Below are 24,069 nucleotides of genomic sequence, written 5' to 3' on the forward strand. Positions count from 1 at the left end.
AGATGGTGATCAACCCCTGGTGTATCGTCAGCGTTATCCTGACTACGGCCTCAGGAGACAAACCAGTTTGATGAGAAGACGTGATTATACAACAATCTTTCTCGGCTCCCTTTTCAGCCATAACAGTCTCTGTGGTGCAAGAACAAAGAATAAAACAGATGGGACAATCGATAGCATAACAGCTCAAACAAGACAGTTAATATCAAAATCTTTCCTGAGACCGAAGGGCCAAAATCGGTTTCGGGCAGAACGTTTAGTGAAGAATTAGCATCCATGGCGCTTGTGGCTGAGTCGTCTCTTCAATTTCACAACGGGGCCAGGGACATTCATATCATGATCAGACACATAAGGCAAGTTGGTTATCTCATGTTAAGATCCAATGATGAAATTGCCTAAATCAGTTGGTGCTTACGTGGGTGACTACGTTTTCATCTATGATTCAACTGCGGGGAAAAGAGTTGATTGGTTGGTGAAACTAACGACAGGATAAGCTTACGCCGTCTTACAGGGAGGAATAGGGAATGATAGACTGCATCTTGTTTGAATTGCAGATCAGATAGATATTCAATATATCCAATATTTAAATCAAAGAAAATTCGGTGTGTTTTCTTAATGATAGATGGACGTTGGCTATTACATTACTATGACCTACAAACTCCTGTTCTCCTGTCAATAACACTCAAGCTCTATCATCAACCTAGGCAAAACCAGCAATGCACTTCATCACTGGCGCTACACACAGTCTCGATTATGGCAAATTACTATCTCTCCTGATAGATACCGATCGAATCTTTTGTAAAATAAACGTAAATATGCATATTCAGTTTGACGGTTTTGGTTTGGTGGGATAAGAAGCTGACCGCGTCGAGCCTACAAAAGTTCCTCACCGCGTATCTGGTTTCGTCACCACCTTACGAAATCTGCACCGAATCACGACAACTCCAATGGATCAAAACGGTTTAGCTCAACAATAACCAACGTCAATTTCGTCAAATTCGTAATCTTACAAATTGGTATATCCTTCAACCTCGCTTTTGTCTCTAAAAACACATCTGAGCTCCAAAATCGCTATTTTTCTTCAACACGTAAACCATTTTATTCCTTGACAAGGACAGCTCTGTATCGAACCTTGCCCTCCTTCAAATCGTGCAGAGCCTTCTCAATGCCCTCCTCGTTAAGGGGGTATGTCATGATAGTGGGCTTAATGTTCTTCCTGGCAGCGAAGTCAAGAAGCTTGCGAAGGCTGTCGCGAGAGCCGACCAGAGAGCCCTGAACGCGAATACCCTTGAGGGAGAGCGAGGTAAGGGGAACGGGAGTGGACTCCAGAGCGGCAGTAAGAGGGTAGATTACACCGTCGGTATCAACAAGAGGAACGAGGCTGCGTTTGTTAGTTATGACAAACCAAGTGTTGGTGCGGTGAACATACCTGCTGTAGTCAACATTTGCGCTACCGCACAAAAGCAAGTGCTTGACGGGCTTGAAGTTCTCAGGAGCCTCGTCTCCAGACTTGAAGACAATAAATTCAGAGGCACCGTAGTCCAGGGCCTCCTGCCTCTTGGACTCGGATGAAGAGAAGACAACGACGTGAGCTCCCTTGGCAGCAGCGAGCTTGATGGCAAGATGGCCCAGGCCACCAATGCCCATAACACCGACTCTATCTTGGGAGCGGAGACCGTACTTGGTCAGGACTGTGTAGACAGTGGCTCCCGCGCAGAGGAGAGGGGCCGCATCAGCAGAGTCGTATCCATCAGGAATGGGTGCAACAGTCTTAGAGTCCCAGATAGCACCGTAGGAGAAAGAACCGTTGTCGGTATCAGAGAAACCATAAATTTGACGCTCACGGCAGTACTGGTCGAGGTCTATTGCAGAGTCAGTACCATGGGTAATTCAAAGTATATTGGGTCCTTACCTGTACAGCAGTTGTCGCAAGAGCCGCAGATCTGATGTGTGTATCCGAATCCAACTCTGTCACCAACCTTGACGTTCTTGACTGACGATCCAACCTCACGAATAATTCCAACACCCTCATGACCCAGGACAATTCCACTGGGCTGGTAGAGCTTATCCGTTCCACAAACACCAGAGTGTGTTGTCTCAATGAAGACCTCGTGGTTCTGGAGCTCACGCTCGACGGTGTCAGAGACAATCTTTCCCTCGGGGGTTCCTCGGAAGACCTTGTAAGAGACCATTGTTGCGATTTTATGTAGGTTATGTAGGAATATAGAGATAGAGTTTTGTGTAAAGATGGGGTATATGGTTCGATTTGAAGGGGGGATTCTGGGCTTGACTTTATATAGAAAACGGTTGGCGATAGCGACGGTTACATAGGGCTATCGGACCGGCCGGGGCACTCTTCCTTATCGAGTTGGCCGACCACGCGAAGCACGGATTGTGGGTTTGACTTTGGAATGAGCCTGAAGAAAGAGACCGAAGTGGGGATGTGAAAGCTTCTTTTTGCCTTGATATCGGGGTTAGCGAAGAGTCCGTCATTATGGACATTTTCGCAATCCAAGTTTTGCATATTTTGGGATGTTTATTTCCGGTGAGACTAATCTAGCATCTTCTCCAACTTCTGATGCTTCTCTTCTTTCGGACATTTACTACGTTGGCAATGATGATTCTTCACCGACAAGTCGCTTAACATCTCCCCTTGCTATTAATACCTACTTCGGAAACATCGTTATCTTTATCCGCCCTGACCGTTTGTTTCAGGTCCTCGGATCATTCACGTAACTTGTCCCCAGCTTTGTAATCTCAAAATAAAATTCAACCGTTGAAAATGGATTCTCGGACCGCTCTCGGTGGGTACGGACCCGGTGAAGAGTGGAGCACGGCGGAGCCGCTTGCCTCGGCACGGAAGTATTTTCCACGTGTACTAACAAGATCCATGACGATTTTGTTTCTAGAATTCCTGATAGAAGGTTTCGCCATAGAAATCTTTGTCTCCGATCGGCGGACATGATGTCATGCAGTGAGACTTTCAGGGTCTTGAATCCTTTGCCATTCTCGTCAATCTGAGTTGGGATGGATTTGTTTTATGGTCTTGAGAGTCGCATTGAATCATCTCGATTTCAATTTGACTACGCATGAAGCCTGGATCAGTAGTGGGAGTTAGTGCCGGATATGCACCACTAGCAGTTAGTCTCCGAAGCTTTGTTAAGGACTGACGATAAGTTACGATAGACATAGATATCATGCCATAACTTGAACCATTCTGGCGTCAGGGGTAACTTGAACGATACAGGCCAATTTCATCCGACATCCGGGGACAAGATGCCACATATAACTTTTAAAGACTTCATTTCCATTCGATGTGTTGAGTTCGTGTTCCAATACCAAAAATACCATGAGACTTATATAGTTTTTCAATGTTCCTGTTACCTTGATGCACAGCAGCTTATGAACATACATACCTGGCGTCCCCGTCCTCGTCACTATTCAAAATTGTTGCGTTCTCAGGTGATGGTGCTGAATTATCCAAGTACCTCCTCATACAGCGAGGTAAGGTGCACGATGCAAGCATCAGCTGTCTGGTTTATCAATTAAAAATATCACTCTCCAAACCTTAGATAGCAAGGAGTTAGCAACTCTATCAAGTAACGTCCTCCCAGTTGCCTGCCCGAAAGTGGGAAAGCACATATCTATGAGGTAGTCGGACGGTACCTTCCGTCTATCTCTCCAGGGATAGAAGAAAGCGTAGACTCCCAATGTTGACTATAACTGGCTTCTTTCAACTCATCAAGTTTCTTCCAAATCCAAACAAGATGGGCTCCTTGCTGCCTTGGTTGAGTCGATCTATCCGCGACGTGTCACCTATTCCTCATGGACTTACATTCAATAAGAAGTTCAATCGGGATCTGGAGGAGCGCATGTTCATCGCTGAGTTACGGGATACTTTCTGGAAGCACGTGTTCTTTCTGGAATTTCGAGTCTAGGACTCGGTCTGCCGATGGCCAGGATGTTCTCTTATCCCTAATGACGATAAGTTCAGTCAATATTGCATCGCTATTCGCCCCGGGGATGTTTTCATCTGATGAAGAGGGTGGTAAGTACCCAACACCAAAGCTTGTATAGTGTATAATCCACAGTGAAATCTTCCGGGAATGGCCTTTTGCCAGATGGTTAGCCACGTTCCGGCTCAGTCGAAGAGTCCCTATCCAGCAGGAGATAGGATCTTGTTACTCCTGGAGCACCCTTATAAACTTCTTCCACGGCTTTGAAAGTCCGTTGCATCCGTCTAATCAACTTAAACGGTGGCAGAGTAAGCTAGAGAGCCTTCACTTTCCCATTCGCAGTCTTGTCATTAATATGCTCTTTTTTGTGGCGCTTCACATGTTCCTGGGTTGCCTAACTGTGAGCAATTCACTCAAGGACCTATGGCAACAACGAAACAGCACTGTAACTGTTGCAACATGACGCATAACTGTAAAGTTCCGATTTTGGCGGAATGTAACCCGGCGCGATATTACGGAGTCACCGCTCAGCGAGATTAAGACGGATTGCGAAGAAAGTCATGACGGACAGTCTGCTTGTACGATAACCAGCTCACTCTAGCGATTCTTTTATTTATCCAATCTCCCGTGACCTTGGCAGCTTCGCTTCGTAGTGATCTGTCCTTGGAAGTGATATTGCGCCGTTTAGAGTAGTCGGTCAAGAGTTCGAGGCTTCCACGCACGCCACGTACCGATTCCAAGGTAGGAGTGATTATATTGCTCAAGTGACCAGTTTCCGGGTCTTACGAAGCTCCATGTATGGTAATGTATCTCGTTCAAGCGGGGAAGTTGAACACCCTTTGACCTTGGACTGCTTTCTTGTTTGTCTTGCAATGATCACACCATCCTCGTGCATGGTTGTGTTTGTGCTTGGCACATGACATCAAAGGCAAGGCTTGGAACCGAGATCTGACAGCAAGCATTGAGGGCAGATCAAGAGGTTTTAATCACTCCCAGTACCTATTAGGAATCTGATGGTTATCAGGCTGCACTCAGTATATTCTCAAGTTCTTCATTATTTGCGACAGTCACGAGCAAAAGGCATGCATGTAAAAGTGATGAGTCATTGTCATTCATAAGCCATGGACAACTTCACCATTGGCATCTTCCCATATGTAAACACTAGAACTAGATCAACATCAAAAACTAAATCGGGTATAGACACATCGCCTCACAACCTCTATGGCGATTTGATTCCATCATGACAAATCTTTTAACGAATTAAAACTCCATGAAACACCATGATACCCATATAGACAACGATTAATATGTAATAATAGCCAACTTAGTGCTGCTTCAACTCGGCGGCGGAAACGGCAGCGTCGACGGCCTCCTGCAAATCAAGATGGAAGAAAGGTCGGTTGAGGCCCTGCACGGCAATGAGACGAGCGCTAGTTGGGTCTCTTGAGACACCCTTCTCGGAGCCAATGCTGTTGATAGAATCGTCGACGGCCTCGATGTCCTGCTTGACAGGGGCGCTCTTGGCCTTCTCATCGAGAGCAGCAGCAGTAGCAGCACTGTCGTCACCACCGAGGTCGGCAATGGAGAAGATGGCCTTCCACTGTCCGGTACCATCATGGTTTGTGCGGGGAGTGCGGAAACCGAAGCCAGCAGCAGCCAGAGCACGCTTGGTCCATCGATTCTCGATGTTGGCGAAGTGCCAGTCGACGACCTCAGGAGCAGCGAACTTGTCAAGTTGGTTGCGAACATCAATCAGAGCCTGAATGGAAGTAACGTCGACGTTGTTGACACTGGAGAAATCGAGGACGACAGCCTTCAGAATGGGTCGCTCATCGTTCTCAACAGCCTTGATGTGGCGGGGCTCTCGGTCGTTCCAGGGACGGTCACCAAGCTTACCCAGAAGAGCAGGGTTAGTTCGTCTGCACTCCTTGAAGATGGTCTTCGGTGAAGGTGGTTAAGGTAGTGAGATGCGTTGGGGTAGTTAAAGCCCTCGGCAAATCGGTAGATGAAGACTCCAGGTTAAGGAGTACGGACGACGACCTTGGGGTTGGCACCGTTGCCGTGATCAAGAGGAAGGAAGCCAGCTCGGAGAGAACCCTCACCCTCGTCAACGGATCCAGGGCTGGAGGTACCGTCACTGACGTTGGCCTTCATGGTTCGGACACGGACAACACCGAGGAAGCGACCACGGGTCTTGAAGAGACGGAAGACGACGACAGCAGCGGACATGGCGATGGTGGTGTAGATACCGTTCTCAATGGAGCTGAAGATGGTGACGAGTACACCAGCGAAAAAGATGATGACCTCAATGGGGGAGACGCGCCAGAACTGGTAGACAACCTTGGGAGGAGTGATGACATCTCCGACAGCGTGGATGATGACACCGGCAAGACCTGCGTTAGGGATGTAGAAGAAGACAGCAGTAAGGGCGTAGAGAGCAAGCAAGACGACAATAGCAGTAATGACACCAGCGAAGGGAGTTCGGACACCAGCCTTGGACTTGATGGCAGTTCGGGAGAAAGATCCAGTAGCCGGGTAAGCTCCAAGGAAGGGACCGAGAAGGTTGCTGACACCAATGGCGACGAGTTCCTGAGAGGGGTCGATAACGTAGTTGTTGACACGGCCGAAAGATTTGGAGATGGAGATGTGCTCAATCAAGACAACGATGACGGCGGCGGGAAGCTCAGAGACGAAAGACTTGATGATGGGGGTGTTGATCTCGGGGACAGCAGCGTGAGTGAAACCTGAACGAGTTAGTCAATTACTGGATCAATTGTCAATTGTGAGACGTGGTAACTTACCACTGGGGACGTCGCCGACAATGCTGATGCGGGGCTTGGAGCGGTGGTTGATGTTCATACCCGCGCTGATACCAACGTACAGCAGGATGACAAAGGCGGTTCGCAAGGTCGAAATGAAGAAGTACAGCTTAGCGCGCTGGGGCTGCTTCTTGGCCATGGTGCTGCAGAAAATACGGATCAGGTAGAGCATGGTCAGGGCTGACAGACCAATAGCAGCATCGAGCTTGCTGCCACCCAAGTTCTTGAGGGTGTCAATGATCACACGGTAGGTTGCCTGACGGGTGTTGACACCCTTGATGCCCATAAGCTTGGGGACTTGACCAGCGATAATGTTGACACCGGAGCCAGTCATGAAAGCACAGATGGAAGGCAGAGGGATAAACTCAACGAGCCATCCGAGACGAGCGAGACCGAGGAAAGTGACGATTGAGCCGACGATGACCGCGAGGGCGGAGGCGACAACGTGACCAGGAACATCGGGCAAGGAATCGGCAGCCTTGAGAACGATATTACCTGTGACCTGGGACATGACAGCGACGGGCTGAAGAGTCAGTTAAAGTTGGTCAATAGATATGTATAGTACTTACACCAATGGTGATGTCCTTGGATGTGGCAAAGAACCAGTAGATCAAGACACCCATGAAGGATGAGTACAATCCATACTCGACGGGAAGCTGTGCCAGCTGGGCATAGGCCATAGACTGGGGAACAACGACAGCACCAACAGTGATACCTGCGGGGAGTTGATGTCAGCGAACAGAGTCTCCCCGAGAATGTAACAGCACCGGGGAGTTGACTTACCAGCAACCAAGTCACCAATGAACCAGATCAAATTGTACTTTCCAACCCATGACAAGAACGGGAAGAGGTTGTAAAAGTACTCTCCAACAGCACGGGCGCTAGGTGTGATTTCTCGAAGAAATTCACCAACTGTAGGCTCCTCCTCGATGTAAAGGTCGGCATTGGAGATTGAAGGCGCTTTCTCTTCGGGTTCGGTGTGATCGGCGCCGATGAACTTTTCCAAGGCCGTCTTGGCAGAATTCTTGCCTGGTTGAGACATGTTGGAACAACAACAGCAAAGTCAAATGGGAAAAAAGGACAACGCTCAAAAAAAAGACGATGGGAAAAGGGAGATGAAATAAGATTCTTGAGTAGGTATGCGAGAACGGGGAGATCAAAAAGGTTGATCAGCAATGGCACAACGTGGGTATTTGAGTCGTCAAGACGTGCCGTGGGTCCCTGAGTCGGATTGTCGCTCGGTCGGTCGGGGGTGTGATGCAGCGCTAGCAAGACTTTCTCCTAGTTAGGACAAGTAGTCGAGGTAGCTATGACGACTGAAGGTCTTGGGTCTTCAGGATCAGAGGGTCTTCAGGATGAAAGGGTGAGCCAGATCGAGTCGATCTGTAGGATATATATGGGGTTAAGACCCGTTGAGGGAATTGAGAAGTGGGAGCGAGGTTGAGAGAGAGATAATCGAGAAGAAAGAGGCGAGGAAGGGCCACATATAAATTTAGACTGGACTGGCTGACCACCAGCGGCGATCCGAGCCCAAGGGCGTGTGTATTGTTTGCGAAGTCAATTGCTAAGCTGTCGCTATCGTTCCGTGGACCTGGTCTGGTCTGGCCTGGCCCACGCGGTAGTGTCATTTCCTCTCAATTCAGCCCTTTTTCAGGCTTCATGCAATCGTGACCACGGCCCAAGTCCAATGCCACGACGTTTCTTTTTTGCGAGCGGGGAGATGAGAGTCTCACTGTGTGATTGAACAGGGATCGACGAACGCCAAAAGCTCTGGGCGCTACTGTTAATGCCTGTATCCTTTGTAGCCTGTACATGTGAGCTGGGATCACATTTGAGGTCTCCTCGGACCCTCGTGCGGTGTGTCATTTCCTTCACACCCCAAGCTCTCTTGTCTTGTACCGCGTCAAGCTGCAGAATTGATGGAGGCAGCGTGGGGAGTTTGCGGCAAAAGCTGTGCGTCCGGGGCTCCATTAGAACCATTGCGTGCTGACCAGGATCTGAGCATGCAATTGTCACTATCCCAATTCAGCTCCGCCAAAACTCCACCAACATTCGTGTCGTCTCCGTGGCGAGATCTCGTCTCTCAAAGAATGGTAGTCTCTCAGAGTTTGCATTTTGCGAGGCTTCTGATGCTTTGTGAGTAATAATGAGCGAAATGACAAAAGTCTGTGAATATTATGCGACCTTGCATTACCACGCTCAAAGTTCATGAAAAGAGAAAAATCCCTGCTAGATCTCGCGACGATATGGTCCCCGATTGCGCCATTCGATCTAAAGCCGTTAACAGTTTAGTTCCGCTTTCTAAGCGGCAGGCGTTATTCCCATTGCGGAATAGTGGAGTTGAAACCGCAGAAGCTTTGATGATGAAGTGAGATCATCATTGGATTAGAAATGGTCAATGAACTCATCCCATCGAGACACGGAGGAAATCGAGCGTGAAAGATGTTGTGAATTACCATATTTATTGTGTAGCGTGTTGATATCCATTGCTTACAGTGGGTGAGGGCACTGATCAAGATCCTTCAGCCTTCAGGGACCTTCGGGGAGTTGGTCAGGTAGCTCAGGTACCCCTGTCTTGGAAGTTTATGTCGCCGTTACCGGCATGAGAGCTTTTTGTTCCATGCATGCTTCCATTCTCGGGGAGATGAGCTTTTGGACTCTCAAATTTCTCGTTCCTGTATTACGTCGTTTCGGTACCCTTTATTGGGAGTAATGCTGTATCAAAAATGGTCGCCCAGATGAAGACTTTTTCGCTGTCCAATCTCTTCAATGACCCAATATTCATCATGATGGCCTCATCGGCCCATACCCCAACTCCCCGTAACGCTTCGGCCCCACTCCCCTTTGCTACCGGTGCTAACGTCCCTGGCGTTACGGGACCTTGAATAACCTTCATCAGACTCGATATCACATCGCGAATGCCGGTATTGCTGCAGAACAAAGTCCACAATAAAGCAACAAATCTCTCATCTCCGAACTTTATCATGAAAGTCCAGAGCCCTCCATGTAGTCCAGAACTGCTTCTGGTGAGACTATTGCTCAACCATCACGACACCCATGCTCTACGGCTGAGGATTCAAGATGGGTCCCTATTTTCGGGGAGTCCAGTAACAAGTGCACATCCATCCTCATTTGCCTGTTCGTCCATTCGTCAATTTCCACCACCCCTGGTCCAGCGCCCAACCCATGCTGTCTCTCGAAGTGAGTGTGCACCGAGACAACTTAGTTTCCCAAGGCTGCGGTTGCGCGGTCACACATCAGGTCTAGACTCGAATAAACTACAGCTACTGTGAGTCAAAGAGGCTCTAGATTGACAGCTTGACCGTGATACATGTTGCCGATCTTCCGAGTCGTGTGTGAAGCTGCCAGCTCTCGATTAATAGCTTCAAGTTGCAAGTCGACGCACTGGCATGGTGCAATATGGCAAGCCCGAAATCTTATCTGACGCAATAGACCCTTCCATATTGCTCATATTAGTGCGTTGCATGTGTCTTTTCTCATTTCAAGGTAACACGGATCTCCAATCTGGGCGATCGTGGCCGCGTGTTAGCTTGCTTCCCTCGCTGCAACAGAGACCATCGTAACACTCTCCGCGTAATACTCTCGGGCCATCGCTGGGTCGTCGGTCGTTTCCCGCCTCTTCTTACGAGATCGAAACAGATTTGTCCCGTGGTCGCCGGCTGCGTCTGCTGTTTCAGCTCAAAAATGGCCCCTTTTGTCCCCCACCCACGCAGGCACGCGAGCTGGGAGTAACGTCGTTGACAGTCTCCCCCTTTGTCACTGCTGCATGTCTCATTGGATCCAACAAGAATCCATGCTCCGGACCATCGGGGCTCGCCCGACGGTCCAGCTTGCTTTTGGACGAATGATTTGATCAAGAAGCCAATGTACAGCCAAGGCCTCACCTCATCCCTCCCGCTCAGGATCATAAGCCTTCCGGCTTGGTCCCCCACGAAAGGCGACGCCTCCCGGCACAAAATCCGTCAACCCATCCATCTTGTTGTCTTGGCCATCTCGATAACAATTTGCCTTGGCGAACGTGGTGTTTGAGCTAATGTAGATGAGGGTCAGGGGATTGCTATTGCAAGGCTGTCGTCGTCGGTCCTTCTGTTCCTTTGATGATCGAATTTGTCCATGCGTTGACGAATTTGCGACAGTTTCAGGGTGCTGCACATCGCACTTTGCGATCCAGGTCCCATGGCGAATATTTCCAGATCTTGCGCGCCATCAGGTAAGCTTATCCAGCACTTTTTCTGCGCCCTAATCCATCTCGCTGCGGTTGGTGGGAGGAACAACCCAGATCTACCCTTGTCGTCCAGTTGGATGGTGGTGGTCTAGTGTCGGGGAGTGTGCATTTGGATCCGTCTTAGCTCGGTGTGTTTTTGAGCGAGGTACGGTAGAGCTCACTCTCGTTGTACACGGTACTTGATCCCCTGCCAAGCGACTCCCACGTCTTCCTCTAGCGCAGCCGTTGCTTCTCCCGGGAATGCATCCTTCAAGCGGCGCCATCAAATGCACGCGAGCACATCCCGTTGTTCTGGGAGCTTGGCAAGGCACCTATTCGGCAATACGGCACACAACCCTGCCAGCGACTGCAAGGTTATCAAGACATAGTCGAGTTTATACGTGGGATTTGCATTTCCAACTCCAATTCAGACGTAATTAGGTTCAGTCGTGGTTGGTCGTGGGCTTGCGAGATTCGTTCTCTGATTGATTCGTCAAGGTTCCAATTGGGCACGACATTGTGAGCTGAACCTCCACCTGCCACTATTGGTTATCGCCCGTGGAATCGAGACAGGTCATCGATCAAAGGTGGCAAGCCAGTAGACATCTCATCTCGATAGTCAATTGCGTCGAAAGCCACGGCGATGGTGAAAGACGGCCAGGCGAGTCTTTTCCATTTGTCGCGACAATGTTATTACGTCGATAGATGACAGGTCGATGTGATCGTCAGCGTGAATATCGGTCGGCTACTGGAGGTACCGTATGCTATGGGGCAACTGATCAACAATCTGGACAATCTAGATGTTCCCATGTCAGCAGAGTTCATTATGCTTAATTGCGTCGACCCACATACCACGTCCCTAGTGACATTCGGTATTCGTCCATCCCGGTCATCTTGTCGTGCCTCGGAGTTGCGTGTACGTGGTGTAGGTGCTGCTGTCGTGGGTCGACAGTCTCACAATGTTGATGTGAAGTTGGAAGAGAATTTTTCCCTCACGCGGCGCAAGGCGCGTCCAATTTCAGGACCGTCATTTGTCCGTGACTTTATTTCGGGGAGTTCACGGGGAGTCGAGACTGCCGAGCCTCTCTCGGGGAGTTGGTGATGGGTGGAGACAGGTACAGAATTCTTGATCCAGCCAAGGTGAATGGGACTGGGCACCAGAAATTGAGACAACCGAATGGACAGCGCGTCAAGAGTGGGAATAATACTTGAAGCCAATCTAAAGTTCGAAACTAATTGACTACTTGACGACATCTTGGTGGCGATCTGACTGATCATCAAGCCAAAGAGATGATTTTGGTATGAGTATCCATTGGTAGCCTCGTCGAGACACATCACAAGGCCGCTCGTAGTCAGTTTGCGTTATCTCCTAGACAACTGGCGAGATTCTTAGTGTCAATCATGAGGTTTTTGGGCTGTTCTGCCATGCTGTCCCACGATAATCTTGAATCGCTGTACCTCAACAAAGCAGCGGAATGAGCAACAATCGCATTTGGCAAAATAAAGTCGGGTCGGCTATTCGGTATAAATATACTAAAGCACATGCAGTCTGCATAAATCGTAATAGACGCATGTTAGCAAGGATATCGGAAAGCTTTATGTATTTGTGACTATTTCTTGGTGTTGACCTCATTGAGATAAAAGACTGTAGGGTAGCTCACTTATAATGGCTGTGAGTGGTAAAGATCCTATCCCAACCTATCATCTATGTCGTTTTGACCTTCTCTCTTTGTATGCTATTAGAAACAAAAGCATTCTCATCTCGATTATTTCTTGCGCATATGGTCTTGGTTGACGTACAGGAATGGCCCGTGATCAACCCATGTCCGGTTCAACGTGTGAAACTAAGTGTGAATCTACCAACAAAATGATTGCCTATATCTTTTCTGACATTTCTTACTTTCGATTTATCGGTTCTTCCACTCGCCTTGATCAAGTTCACACATAACCTGTAGTGGGATCATTGGGGTAAATCACTTGAGAGGTGAAGACAGCTCCGGCCGCATCACTGACCTGGAATGACATGTTCTAGCTTGAATAGAGCTTCGGCGACTGTGAGAATTATGGTCATGGTCAATAGCAAGTCGAAGCTAGATATGACTCCCTTGACTGCCTTTAAAATGTGTCATAATATGCCTATTGTTTGAGTTCGGATAATCTAAGTCACACCGCAATTTGTCGACCACCCGAAATCGGAGTGAAGAAGAATAAATACGTCTTATTATTTCAGCTTCCACGCTGAACTGAAATACATTTTCACGACTCTGAAGACAGGGAAGCGATTCCAGTGACTCATTTTCCTGTCAAAAGGCGTCACCATTGCCATCCTTCCGATAACCGACATTTACCCATGTGTGACAATGATTCATCCACGTATCTCAAACTATTTTTCCCGATGCCATTTCTCGATGTGCCGAGTTTAACACCATCTGAGAGACTTGAAAAACATTGAAATGGCGGATTTTGTCAAGGTCTACACGACCGTGCCAAAGCAGCTCTTGGCGCTCTTGACTAATCAATTGCCCTACTCGCTACCCCTCCTTCGACGCCTTCAGTTTACCAAGTTTGAAAATGGTCTACGAGAGACAGCAAGAGTAATACTGGCAGCGGAATCTCAACTTGAGGATGGGTTAGACTTTCCGAAGAGATTCACTGCGGCATACATCGATGTCGGCGGTGGCCCTGATACGCAAACGTGGATCTACTCGACACTCGAGCATCCAAATGATGCCGACCCCAAAGACACGGCCGTCTATGAGAAGCAACTTCATAAAATAATCGAGGAGAGTGTCGTCACAGCAAAGGCACATGGGCGCTCCCTCGTTTATGGCGAGGCTGTCTTGGTCGGAACATTGCACGACTCAGTCCGAGATCTACTCTACAAGACAGGTCGCGTTCAAGCTCGTGAAACAGGGGCATATGACAAATGGCTTTTCAAGTACGAGGATCTACCAAAGGATGAAACAGCTTTACCCGAGGGTATGCATTGGGGAACGGCGACTGACGACGATTGCCGAGTTGTCATCTCCCGAACAAATATCCCGAGAACAGTGTAAGTCTGATTTTAGCCGATCGGAACATTGGCTGACGCCCTATAGGCAAGTCCTCAGACGCATGCCAAGCTTGGTAATCAAGCTCGACGACGGAGCGCCTGTCTCCTGGGCTTTTCTGGGTAAGTTCCCTCGAGCCTAGATCATGTGGCTCAACTCTAATTCGACTTAGGGTTCGATGGCTCACTAATCAGCCTTCACTGCGAGGTACGTATCATATGACTTCAAGGCACAATATGAAGCTGATTATGAGTTAGGAACCGTATCGTCGACGTGGTCTTGCCAAGACACTTGCTGCGAAGTTGTTTCGTGAAAAGTCTCTTGACTTTGCTGACGATGGCTGGTGTTCTGCTGATGTGGCGCCAGACAATGATGGAAGTCGAGGAATGTGCAAGAGACTGAACGGAAAGCCGACCTGGAGGGTTTCATGGTAAGTCTTCGTGACATTGTCATGGGGTTTGTGAGCTGATTATCTTAGGGTGTTGTTGTTTGTCGGAGAGAAGCCGCCAAATGAAACCAATGGTACCAAGAACGCATGATGGACTCTGGGAGTTCTTGAGCGAGCAAAAGATTTCTCTGGACGAATGCTAGGTGCATGGGTCACAGGCTTAGTGCCCAGGAACTGAACTTTTGTTGAAAACAGGCTCGGATAGACGGTGCAAATACACGGCTGAGAAGAGTGCAGAGTATGGAGAGAAGATAGAATGAGGCCAGCATCCCAATCAATTTTCGCATTCTGGCTGAATTAGTCATGCTGCCACGCTATGATGCATGCTACTGAATCGTCATTCACCCCGGACTGCGCTCAGTCTTCTATGAGACGTATCGGTGCTTATAGGATACGCAGGGTTCACTTGAGGAACTTTTCTGTAACAAGGGATTGTAGCGAAGACCCGCAATCGCGTACAATATCCATTGTTGATCTCGGATATTTTCAGACGATCGATCCGTTATCTTGGTTGAGCATTCAGGCTAAACATGTCCCATGGCGGTTGTCAGCCTCAAATCCTGAATTACTCTAAATTCAATCAAGATGCAACCGATTTGTAGCATGTATAAATATATTTGGGTCAGATCTACTGTGATTGACGTATGGAGTTGTATTCGGGTATTTGAGTTTTGAGAATAGCCTGATATCTGGTATTATCCGTGAAACGTGAAACTTGGGCCACATGGTTCTAGCTTAGGTATGCCAAGTTTCAGGTTGAGGATGCTGCCGTTTGCCGATGCTGGTTACAAAATACGGCTGTTACCTCGTTTCAACTGAAATTAATTGTGGAACGTGAGGTTAAAAGAGCGGATTTGAGCCGGAATAGTTGCCGTGGATTTATTGATAGAGACGATATTCTACTGACCTTGGTTGACGATATCAAGTGCAGCGACTTCTCTATGCCAAGATTCAATATATCTTAGTCAAAACTTATCTCATGTACCATCAATAATGTTCGATTCTTGGTAAAAATACCATTTGTAGATCTGAAACTTGGAACATGACGAGGCTGAGCGGAAAGCATGAATATTCGCTTGGCATCTAGATCTAATCGACCCACCATCAGCTCAACGCATTAAAATCACCATCTCCCGGAAACATCAAAACAATCGTCCAATGGACGGAAAAAATCGAGCCTCGTCCCTCCTTCATTAAACGTCAAATCATTGTCCGATCGGGAAAACGGGCCGGCCCCACAAGTTGTTTCAGACCAAGCAACACCACATGTTTATTCGAAACAATAGTACGAAGCGATATAACAAGGGTCTTCTTTTCTATATCTATACCAACAACTTCGCAGCAATGGCAGAGAGAATCATCCTTCAACTCAACACTCGTTTTCTATTCTAACACACTCTTTTTTCTCTTCAAATCATTCATCATGGTTCACTTCACTTCCGTCTTCGCTGGGCTGTCGCTCGTAGCTGGTTCTCTTGCCGCGCCCTCCAAAGAAGGTCTCTTCTCCAAGATTACCAAGCGGGCTGGTACTCCCAACAGTTCCGGTACTAACAACGGATTCTACTACTCTTGGGTGTGTACAGCCAACATAATTCTCGGGCCATAGCTGACTTTATATAGTGGAGTGATGGCGGTGCCGATGCCACTTACACCAACGGTGAGGGAGGTTCTTACTCCATGGAGTGGAAGGATGGCGGCAACGTCGTCGGTGGTAAGGGTTGGTCTCCTGGAAAGGCCCGGTTAGTACACAATAAGCTTACCATGGCCCTCTGCTAATACCTGGTAGAACCATCTCGTACGAGGGAGAGTACAAGCCCAACGGCAACAGCTACCTCTCTGTCTACGGTTGGACCCGAAACCCTCTCGTCGAATACTACATCGTCGAGTCCTTCGGTACTTACAACCCCTCCAGCGGTGCTACCAAGAAGGGCACCGTTGAGGCCGATGGCAGCACCTACGACATCTTCGAGACCACTCGCACCAACGCCCCTTCAATCGACGGTACTCAGACCTTCCAGCAGTACTGGTCTGTTCGCCAGCAGCACCGCTCTACTGGCAGCGTCGACACTGGTCTTCATTTCGATGCCTGGGAGAAGGCCGGCATGAAGCTCGGTACTCACGACTACCAGATCCTCGCTACTGAGGGTTACTTCAGCAGCGGATCGTCCCACATGACCGTCTCTGAGGGTGCTTCTTCTGGTGGTGGTGCCGGTGGCTCTACTGGCGGTGATGCTTCCCAGGGCGGTGATTCTCAGCAAGGAGGCGATGTTCAACAGGGTGGCGACGCTTCTCAGGGCGGAAACGGTCAGCAAGGTGGCAATGGAAACTCTTTCCAGCAGCCTGGCAGTGAGAACCCAACCCCAGCAGCAAGAGATTGACACTGGCGCTAACGAGCCCTGCCAATAAGTCTAAGCACAAACCTTCCAAGCAAGAGCCTGGTGCCAATGTAAGCATTCTCCCCTTCACAACCTAGCTGACTCTTGGATACTGACTTCAGCAGTGCGCTTCTATTTACGGACGATGTGGTGGCCAGAGCTGGACTGAAGCTACCTGATGTCATCGGAGCTGCAAGCGTGCCAGTGGTACTTCCAGAGCTTCAACGACAGGATCACGGGTGATTTGGAGTTAGAGTTGAGGAGATCGTATTCTTTCATACCCATTGCTTCTCGCCCTTTAGTAGAGAAGTGGTGGCGTGTATATACTTGATGTATAAATTTCTTGCTTGAATATCTCCACAGGGTATCCAGTGACAGTCGATCTGTGACGGTTAATCGTGTTCAGAGAGCAGTTAGAACCATGTGGTCGTTTTGCTCAGCGCCACTGCGGTGCCGCTATCAGCCTAAGAGTCTACTAAGACTATCCTAAAGTATCCTAATATATTCTAAATCTACCTAAACACTTTTATTACTTAGGATCAAAATCTGAAGGTTTTTACCATCCCACAGCTATCATAAATCCTCTATATTCATGACTCACTACAGGCTATAGAAATGTCATTCCATATCTGGAGGGTGAAAACTATGCTCTTTGTCAAACCTCGCCTGGTTCTGAACCCACTGCATCACCTTGTCATCGAAAGTCCCATTCGAAAGCAACTGCGAAGTTCCGGTAGCACCGCTCAGGGCCGTGATGAGTATACAGCCCCATTGCATGCCAATCATATCCTTGAAACGAGATACGTCCTCATTACCAATTCGTATATGAATAAGCCTTCCTGAACAGAGAGGTGCTCCGTCACTTGTAGTGGCCTGAAGCCTTAGTTCATTGCTAGCCATAGGTGGGGGATTCCCGGAGGCATGGAACCGGTCGATCCCGTCCAACCATTCTTCCAGATCATGTCCTGTACCGGTGTTGAAGGTATCAATCTGTTGTCCGAACCAGCGTTTGGTCTGAGGCATCCACCGGAACTCCAAAATCACATTTGACTCATTACTTCCTAGAGATTGCACTTCCAGGCATCTGAATGCGAAGTACCCTTTGGGCCACCAGCTGTATACCTGGGGGTAAAGAGAGATCATATTCCATGTCTTATCGGACTCCCCTGGCTCATCTCGGTTGTGCAGGTAGCGAGTACGATTTGCGAATTCGTTCCCGACCATGAAGGTTTGATTAGGCCCCAGATCGAATGTTCTGTCGATGTGCTCCTGAGTATCATTCCAAGCAAATGGTGCGATATGGTATGCATTCGGATTCATTTCTCCAGTGACCACGCAAGCATTACCGTTGCGCGCCAGAAATTTAGTTTGTTCGGCGAAGTCTATATTGTGTTTGTTGATTCTGGGTGGCTCGATGGCCTGGAGTTCAAGGGTGGATTCCGACTTGACTTCAAAAGAGGTCGTCTCGTCAATATCCCTTCTGGTACTGCGGTGTGATGCTGTGCTTGGGCATGCGATAGACAGCTGGCCAAGTTGACCAGGAACGAAAGTCGCACGGTGTCGTTTGCGTAAATGTCGAAGATCTTAATGGTTTTTAGCTGACCGCGTACTATTCATAGAGTAGCTGGCTTACAATACTTGCACGAAGGCGAGATAGAATCAATGCATCTCTGCATTTCGAAATTGCAAATCTTTAGTGGCATTAACTCATCTGGCCCAAAAAGCAACAGCGGGATGGTCATGATTGCTGCGACATGCCCGGCACGGAGACAGAAGTCTTCTGATCCTGCCCGACAGCATCTTTGGATAATATATTGGATAGTCTTCGCGTGTTGAATTCTTTCATCAATTTCTTCTAGTGGAAGAAGATGGGCTGGTTGATGGTTCGGTTGTCTGGTCCGTACTGAGCAGATCATGGTGGGTTTCTTGTATGTCGAGGTGAAAATCTGAAAGCTCAAAACTGTATCAATCTGTAAGGTACAATTACAATCAATTGATTGTCAAGAGTCTCGACATCAATAAAGACTTCAAGCTCAGTAGTTGCAAGATGAAAGCCGAGTGGAAAGCCTCCAGCACAGGATTTGTTCTTTTGAGTTCATCACGAATAAAGTATGTCTCCTAATAAATCTGTAACATAACTTTATCTTAAGAATCCACTAAACGTGATAGAGCCTGCCATCAAGCAGCAAGAAAGCTTAGGATCCGTATCCTAAAGGATACAAAGATTTAGGTAAATTTAGTGTAGACTTAGGAAGCCCTTAGATTAGTAGCTTTTGTCATTTGGGATAAGGCCATACGTTCTCTTGCCTCCACCAGTATTCATGCAAGGTCCAACACTGATCAATATCAATTGGTAGCTCAGCTATAAATTTAGAGGTTCGAAGCGGGTGATGTCCTGTCCCGCGCCGGCTTGAAACACGGCCCCGCTTTGGTCCGGCCTCGTCCGGACTCTTCTCCGTGTAATATTCAAGCTACCAGGCGATGAAAAGTCAGGTATTTCTACCAGAATTCTTCAACTAAAATTTTTGTGCTGTGTAGTTTAATAGAATTTCTTCCGCTCATCATATTCCGCTCTGTTGTAATGGTGAACGTTAGTGCTCCCTCCAAATGACGAACGGACAGGAGAGGTATGAAGTCATCAAGATGCAACCCAATTAAACCCATCGATTTCTCGCACTTTGCAGAAAACTCAGCTGCATTTCAACTCATACACATCCTTACGATATTAACTCAGTGTTAAAACATCATGTCTGGTGAAGATGCAACCCGTCGCTTCACAAGAGCGATGCACCAAGTCTACGGCGACTTTGACAAAGACGCTGATACCTGGAGCCCTCCCGATAACCCGGGCGCTGGCGGCCATAAAGGGCGGTACCTTTGGACAGATGCTTTCGGAGTCGTCAACTTCATCACGCTCTATGAAGAGACGACAGACAACAAGTATCTCACCCTGGCCAAGCGCCTTGTTCAGACTGTGCACGACGTCTTAGGCCGCACGAGGGACGGTACATCTAGTCTGCCGGGCGCAACCGATGCAGAACCACTCAAAGGTGGCTTGAGAATTGGAAAAGAGCGTGAGGCAGGGAGCGATGGGGATGGACAGTATCATCACTATCTGACTCTCTGGATGTTTGCTCTCAATCGCCTTTCCTGGGCCACTCAGGACTCATCTTTCAATGACTTGGCCATCCAACTTGCCAAAGCTATCCATCCAAAGTTCTGCTTCCAGTCTTCGGGTGGACTCAAAATGGTCTGGAAGATCTCCGTGGATATGAACAAGGTTCTCGTCCCCACCGAAGGGCATCTCGACGCTGCGGCCGGATTTGTGGTCTACAGAATGCTCCAAGAGACAGCAGTGCAACAGGGTCGGAAGGACCAGCTTCTTAAGCAAGAAATCAGCGACTATGAGGAAGTAATGGACCAAAGAGGCTCAATGTATCCCAGCGGTGACCCATTGGATCTCGGTATGGGTTTATGGACCTGCCACTTCTATCCCCACGAGGATTGGTCGCAGAATTTTACGCAACAAGCGATGGATCTAGTCGACGACCTGCTTGATGGTAAAGCCACGGATATGAGCGGAAGCGCTTCCAAGAGACTAGCTTTCAGAGAGTTTGGCGCCTGTTTGGGAGTCCAGTGTGTTGAGCCTGATGAGCCATTGAAGGAACAGGTCAGTACACTGATCGACTTTTGGGAGGAGCATATCCACCAGCATGATGGAGATGGCTTGAAGCCAATTTCACAGGTCATGTATGCGGCGGCAGTTATTCCTGGAGGTAAGTTAATTTGGAGCGAGGTATGGGAAAGCTTGTTGACCGAGTCTAGCATTTCGGAGAGGCTTCATTGCTGGTAGCGAGCCATAACAACACAGTTGGCCAGCGCAACAGACTATAGGGCGAGAAAGATTGCTAGATATTCAGGTTGACAAATTGCTTCTGTTGAGTAATGAGAGTTATTTTTCTTATTGGTAAGGCCTGTTGGGTGACTTGTTGGGTTGTTTCCATCTCGTATATCCATTGGATGCGACGATCAAGGGATCATTCAGTTCAATCCGTTCACAGTTTGACATAGTTATTCTTGGGAGTTGGGGGAAAGTCCTGTATATTAGACTTTACCACTATCTATTTATTTGTCTGTTCTCTCTGGACCAATCCACCTGTGCTTCGTACTCTTCTCACATATCACCAATCCCTCAAGTCCGTACCGCACAATACCCAGTTCGTCAGTCAATCGCAAACAGTAAAGCGAGACAATACCCTTGTTTTTGTCGGTTTTATTCTTTTACTCTTTTTCTTTTGTTGCTTTTGTTGTTTTCGTCCGTGTTATCCTCCAAGAGCGACGTCTGACTTAGCAAATGCGAGCATAGTCAAGTCAAGACCGGTAGTTTGACACAACATCTACTGGTTGTGGTTGTCGTTGCAAGACTCTCAGAAGTTACCACCAGTGAACTTGACGATGTTGTTGTAGCCGCAGCTGCAGGTGCACTTGGGGTTGGCCATATCGACAGGAGTGTTGATGGTGGTAGGGGCCTTGGCATCAACGGGGGCGACCTTGCAGAGATTGGAGAAAGACATGGTGAAATATTTGGAAGGGGCTTAAGTAGAAGATTGTTGTGTTATGGGTGTTAAGTGTGGAAGTGAGGTTGTGAAGTTGAGAAGTTGAGAAGTTGTGAAGGTTGTTGGTTGTGAGTTGAGAAGAAGGTTGAGATTGATCGAGGTCAATCTTCAATTTATAGGTAAACCTGGAGTCTTCAGAGCAAACAGACCTTCCTATATTCTCGGACTGGCAGTTTGAACATGCCAATGGCATCCTGAGTGAACTTCCGGCGCAAAGGTTGTTCTGGCAATGGGAGTGTTCGCCGGGTGTTCAAGGCGCTGCACTCACGTCAAAGTTCTAGGCCATTCTCTCCGACCATAGTAATGAACAAATGAAACGTACAGATCATGGTCCTGACAAAACGCCCATGATTTATGTTCATTCATGGAGGAAGCCTTGATAAAGGCACAGCGAAAGGCAAGGTCCAGTGAACAATGTCCCCATTAATGAAATGGCACAGCACCAGTTCAGCTGCTAGTTTCCCATGGACTACTCAATAGGTCCAAGCCCTTTGTTCAGCTCATTACATTTAACAGTGGCATCACTTCCGGCCAGTCTCGCCTGAGATGAATCACAGAGACACTCCCGCTACTGGGGCAGTACACCAGTCAATGTCAAAGCCACCCCAGGACGTGCATTAATGAAAGGCTTTACAACTAAAGAACTATAAATGTTGATCTAGAGAAGCCTAGGCCATTGCTGACTGCGCCCAACTAGGCCACTTCAAAGTGACCAGTAATGGGTATTCCTTATCAGGGTCATTGAGACTAGTCAGCCTGCTCGATAAATTGCTTAACGCGAAGTACGAAAAGATGGACTCCTCTACTGCAAGCAAAACAGCGCAGATAACCCAACCAACCCGAGGTGTCCAGAACAAAACTCGCGATATATCACATTGATGCCCAGGTACAGTTCAAGTGATAACCTCCTTCTTTATCCACCCGATTGCAAACCGTACCCTATGGGGCAAGACAACTTCAGACCTTGAATCAGGGTGCCAAAAGTAAGTGTCTTGGTCAAAAGATTCTCTAAACCTATGCTAATCATACCTAAGTCATTTCATCCCTTAGGGTTGAGATCGCAAGTTCCCTTGCCTCCCCTGGCCTCACTACATAGATCAAGCTATAACATGGCACGTTATTCGCCGTCATCGTGTAATCATCGGGGCATAAGACACCTCCCTACTCTTTGCACTTAGGAAAGCATATGTATCCAGGAGTGAAGCTATACCTGGGCACTCTGGTCCTTCTTTTGCTAGTTACTGATTTCATCATTTGATGCCAGAGTTGACGGAAATCCCACCGGTCATCTTCATAGAAGCTTCACCGGGTTATACTAAGTAGAGACCTGTCTCTTTTCTGGCTGAGACTAGCTGTCGTAAGAGTTTCTTCAGGGTTTCCATGGAGTAGAGATAAATGAATTGTCTCCACTTACTGGGTTCTTTTGTTGTTGCAACTCTTGGTTGCTTCTCTCGAGCTCGCGGTTATTATGCGTAACTGGCCGTGGTCACCATGAATCAACACTCCGTTGTCTCGTGAATGCGATTAGAAGACCTAATATCATGGCTTGAAGATGCCCATACCTCTACTCAAGTTTGTTCAGGGATGCTGTGCGCCATGCCAGGAGATATGTGATGTGGTATCCAGTACCTTTGCCCTTAAGTTCCGGAACATAGTGATGCTGAAAGGAGTATATCGGAACTAACAGTTCATTCTACGTCTGAAATTGCTTACAAGGCACGGTTAAAGTGCTTGAGGGGTGGAGGGGGTGCTGCCAGTGTCGAGGCACTTTTCCTCTGACCGATGAACAGACAACAAGAGTAATTGAGCATAAATATGCGCTAGCGAAGGATATATAAGTCATAATAACTTATTAGACTTTCACTAATGGATCCAGGGCCGAGCGTGGTCTCATGGTGGTGAGTGTCGACGGGCCTCGAGCAAGGATGGCTTACTCTGGTTCGCCCAAGCCGGGGTCTCCTGTTCGAACCCTGTGAGATCGCCCTCGATTTTTTTTGGGACTTTCAGTTAGTTTCATTGCAGTGTAGTACTGTTGTTTTTCGAAGAACGCAGTGGCCCCTTCTGGTTTTATCTTTTACCATTCTGCAGATGCCCTAGAGTCGTAGGTTAAGGGCTCTTTCCTAGTTTGCTATATATCCTAGCGAATCAGACTCGTTCACTCATGGGCAGTGAGCGAACTCAAGGCAGGTAGGCCCCAAGCGACCTTGAGTAACAACCTTGCCTTATATCAATGCTAATAAGCAACCGACAGTTCAACTTGGGCGAGGAGTGGTCGAGCGGTGCCATGAGAACCAGTGTAGCTTTCCGTGTTCCTGATGCCCAACGGGAGCCCTCCTGGTTCGAGCACCAGGAAGCCCTCCTCTAATAATTATTTTTTGGCTTTTTTGTTATATGCTAGGTCCTCTGTTGTTATCTTGAAGATACTGGCGGTCATCTCTCCTTTCCTGAGCCGAGCTCACTTGTAGACTGGTGCTTTTATTAAAGGGGGCTATCAATCGTTGAGGTTCATCTATCAACACCCACACAGAATATTACATTACAACTTTGCTGCAGTTTGAGCTAGGACTTCTGATCAAAGTCCAT

At 48.0% G+C, this 24,069-nt stretch overlaps 9 protein-coding genes across 10 annotated transcripts; 4 read left to right on the plus strand and 5 right to left on the minus strand.

Annotated features, from left to right (window-relative positions):
• Window positions 1-879: 879 nt before the first annotated feature.
• On the minus strand, window positions 880-2,305 carry FOXG_04143 (uncharacterized protein). The gene is made up of 3 exons (XM_018382038.1): window positions 1,910-2,305; window positions 1,427-1,859; window positions 880-1,378 (listed from the first exon to the last, which is right to left on the minus strand). Exons 1-3 carry the CDS (start codon window positions 2,187-2,189, stop codon window positions 1,096-1,098), a joined length of 996 nt encoding a protein of 331 aa, XP_018238673.1. The 5' UTR covers window positions 2,190-2,305; the 3' UTR covers window positions 880-1,095.
• A 2,972-nt stretch (window positions 2,306-5,277) lies between these two features.
• Window positions 5,278-7,814, minus strand: FOXG_04144 (sulfate permease SutB; the record flags this gene model as incomplete). The annotated part of the gene is made up of 5 exons (XM_018382039.1): window positions 5,278-5,892; window positions 5,988-6,697; window positions 6,755-7,295; window positions 7,342-7,487; window positions 7,556-7,814. 5 exons carry the CDS (start codon window positions 7,812-7,814, stop codon window positions 5,278-5,280), a joined length of 2,271 nt encoding a protein of 756 aa, XP_018238674.1.
• Window positions 7,815-9,164: 1,350 nt separating this feature from the next.
• On the minus strand, window positions 9,165-12,008 carry FOXG_18751 (uncharacterized protein). Its single transcript, XM_018398886.1, has 2 exons — window positions 11,850-12,008; window positions 9,165-11,793 (listed from the first exon to the last, which is right to left on the minus strand). The coding sequence occupies exon 2, from the start codon at window positions 10,699-10,701 to the stop codon at window positions 10,270-10,272; it is 432 nt and encodes a 143-aa protein (XP_018238675.1). The 5' UTR covers window positions 10,702-11,793; window positions 11,850-12,008; the 3' UTR covers window positions 9,165-10,269.
• On the plus strand, window positions 9,499-9,657 carry FOXG_18752 (uncharacterized protein; the record flags this gene model as incomplete). Its single annotated transcript, XM_018398887.1, has 1 exon — window positions 9,499-9,657. The coding sequence occupies one exon, from the start codon at window positions 9,499-9,501 to the stop codon at window positions 9,655-9,657; it is 159 nt and encodes a 52-aa protein (XP_018238676.1).
• Window positions 12,009-13,256: 1,248 nt separating the features above from the next.
• On the plus strand, window positions 13,257-15,087 carry FOXG_04145 (uncharacterized protein). Its single transcript, XM_018382040.1, has 5 exons — window positions 13,257-14,049; window positions 14,096-14,169; window positions 14,220-14,254; window positions 14,305-14,477; window positions 14,526-15,087. The coding sequence occupies exons 1-5, from the start codon at window positions 13,451-13,453 to the stop codon at window positions 14,584-14,586; spliced, it is 942 nt and encodes a 313-aa protein (XP_018238677.1). The 5' UTR covers window positions 13,257-13,450; the 3' UTR covers window positions 14,587-15,087.
• Window positions 15,088-15,760: 673 nt separating this feature from the next.
• Window positions 15,761-17,230, plus strand: FOXG_04146 (endo-1,4-beta-xylanase). 2 transcript variants are annotated; one of them, XM_018382042.1, is made up of 5 exons: window positions 15,761-16,068; window positions 16,116-16,234; window positions 16,282-16,841; window positions 16,903-16,941; window positions 16,996-17,230. In XM_018382042.1, the coding sequence occupies exons 1-4, from the start codon at window positions 15,919-15,921 to the stop codon at window positions 16,905-16,907; spliced, it is 834 nt and encodes a 277-aa protein (XP_018238679.1). In that variant the 5' UTR covers window positions 15,761-15,918; the 3' UTR covers window positions 16,908-16,941; window positions 16,996-17,230. The 2 variants fall into 2 exon arrangements, with proteins under 2 accessions (XP_018238679.1, XP_018238678.1); XM_018382041.1 differs by having other exon boundaries at window positions 16,282-16,941.
• Window positions 17,231-17,488: 258 nt separating this feature from the next.
• FOXG_18753 (uncharacterized protein) lies at window positions 17,489-18,546 on the minus strand (the record flags this gene model as incomplete). Its single annotated transcript, XM_018398888.1, has 2 exons — window positions 17,489-18,453; window positions 18,504-18,546. The coding sequence occupies 2 exons, from the start codon at window positions 18,544-18,546 to the stop codon at window positions 17,489-17,491; spliced, it is 1,008 nt and encodes a 335-aa protein (XP_018238680.1).
• Window positions 18,547-19,616: 1,070 nt separating this feature from the next.
• On the plus strand, window positions 19,617-20,833 carry FOXG_04147 (uncharacterized protein; the record flags this gene model as incomplete). The annotated part of the gene is made up of 2 exons (XM_018382043.1): window positions 19,617-20,646; window positions 20,696-20,833. 2 exons carry the CDS (start codon window positions 19,617-19,619, stop codon window positions 20,731-20,733), a joined length of 1,068 nt encoding a protein of 355 aa, XP_018238681.1. The 3' UTR covers window positions 20,734-20,833.
• Window positions 20,834-21,297: 464 nt separating this feature from the next.
• FOXG_18754 (uncharacterized protein) lies at window positions 21,298-21,444 on the minus strand (the record flags this gene model as incomplete). Its single annotated transcript, XM_018398889.1, has 1 exon — window positions 21,298-21,444. The coding sequence occupies one exon, from the start codon at window positions 21,442-21,444 to the stop codon at window positions 21,298-21,300; it is 147 nt and encodes a 48-aa protein (XP_018238682.1).
• Window positions 21,445-24,069: the final 2,625 nt, after the last annotated feature.

Source organism: Fusarium oxysporum, chromosome 4 (assembly GCF_000149955.1).
Source record: "Fusarium oxysporum f. sp. lycopersici 4287 chromosome 4, whole genome shotgun sequence".
NCBI lineage: Eukaryota > Fungi > Ascomycota > Sordariomycetes > Hypocreales > Nectriaceae > Fusarium > Fusarium oxysporum.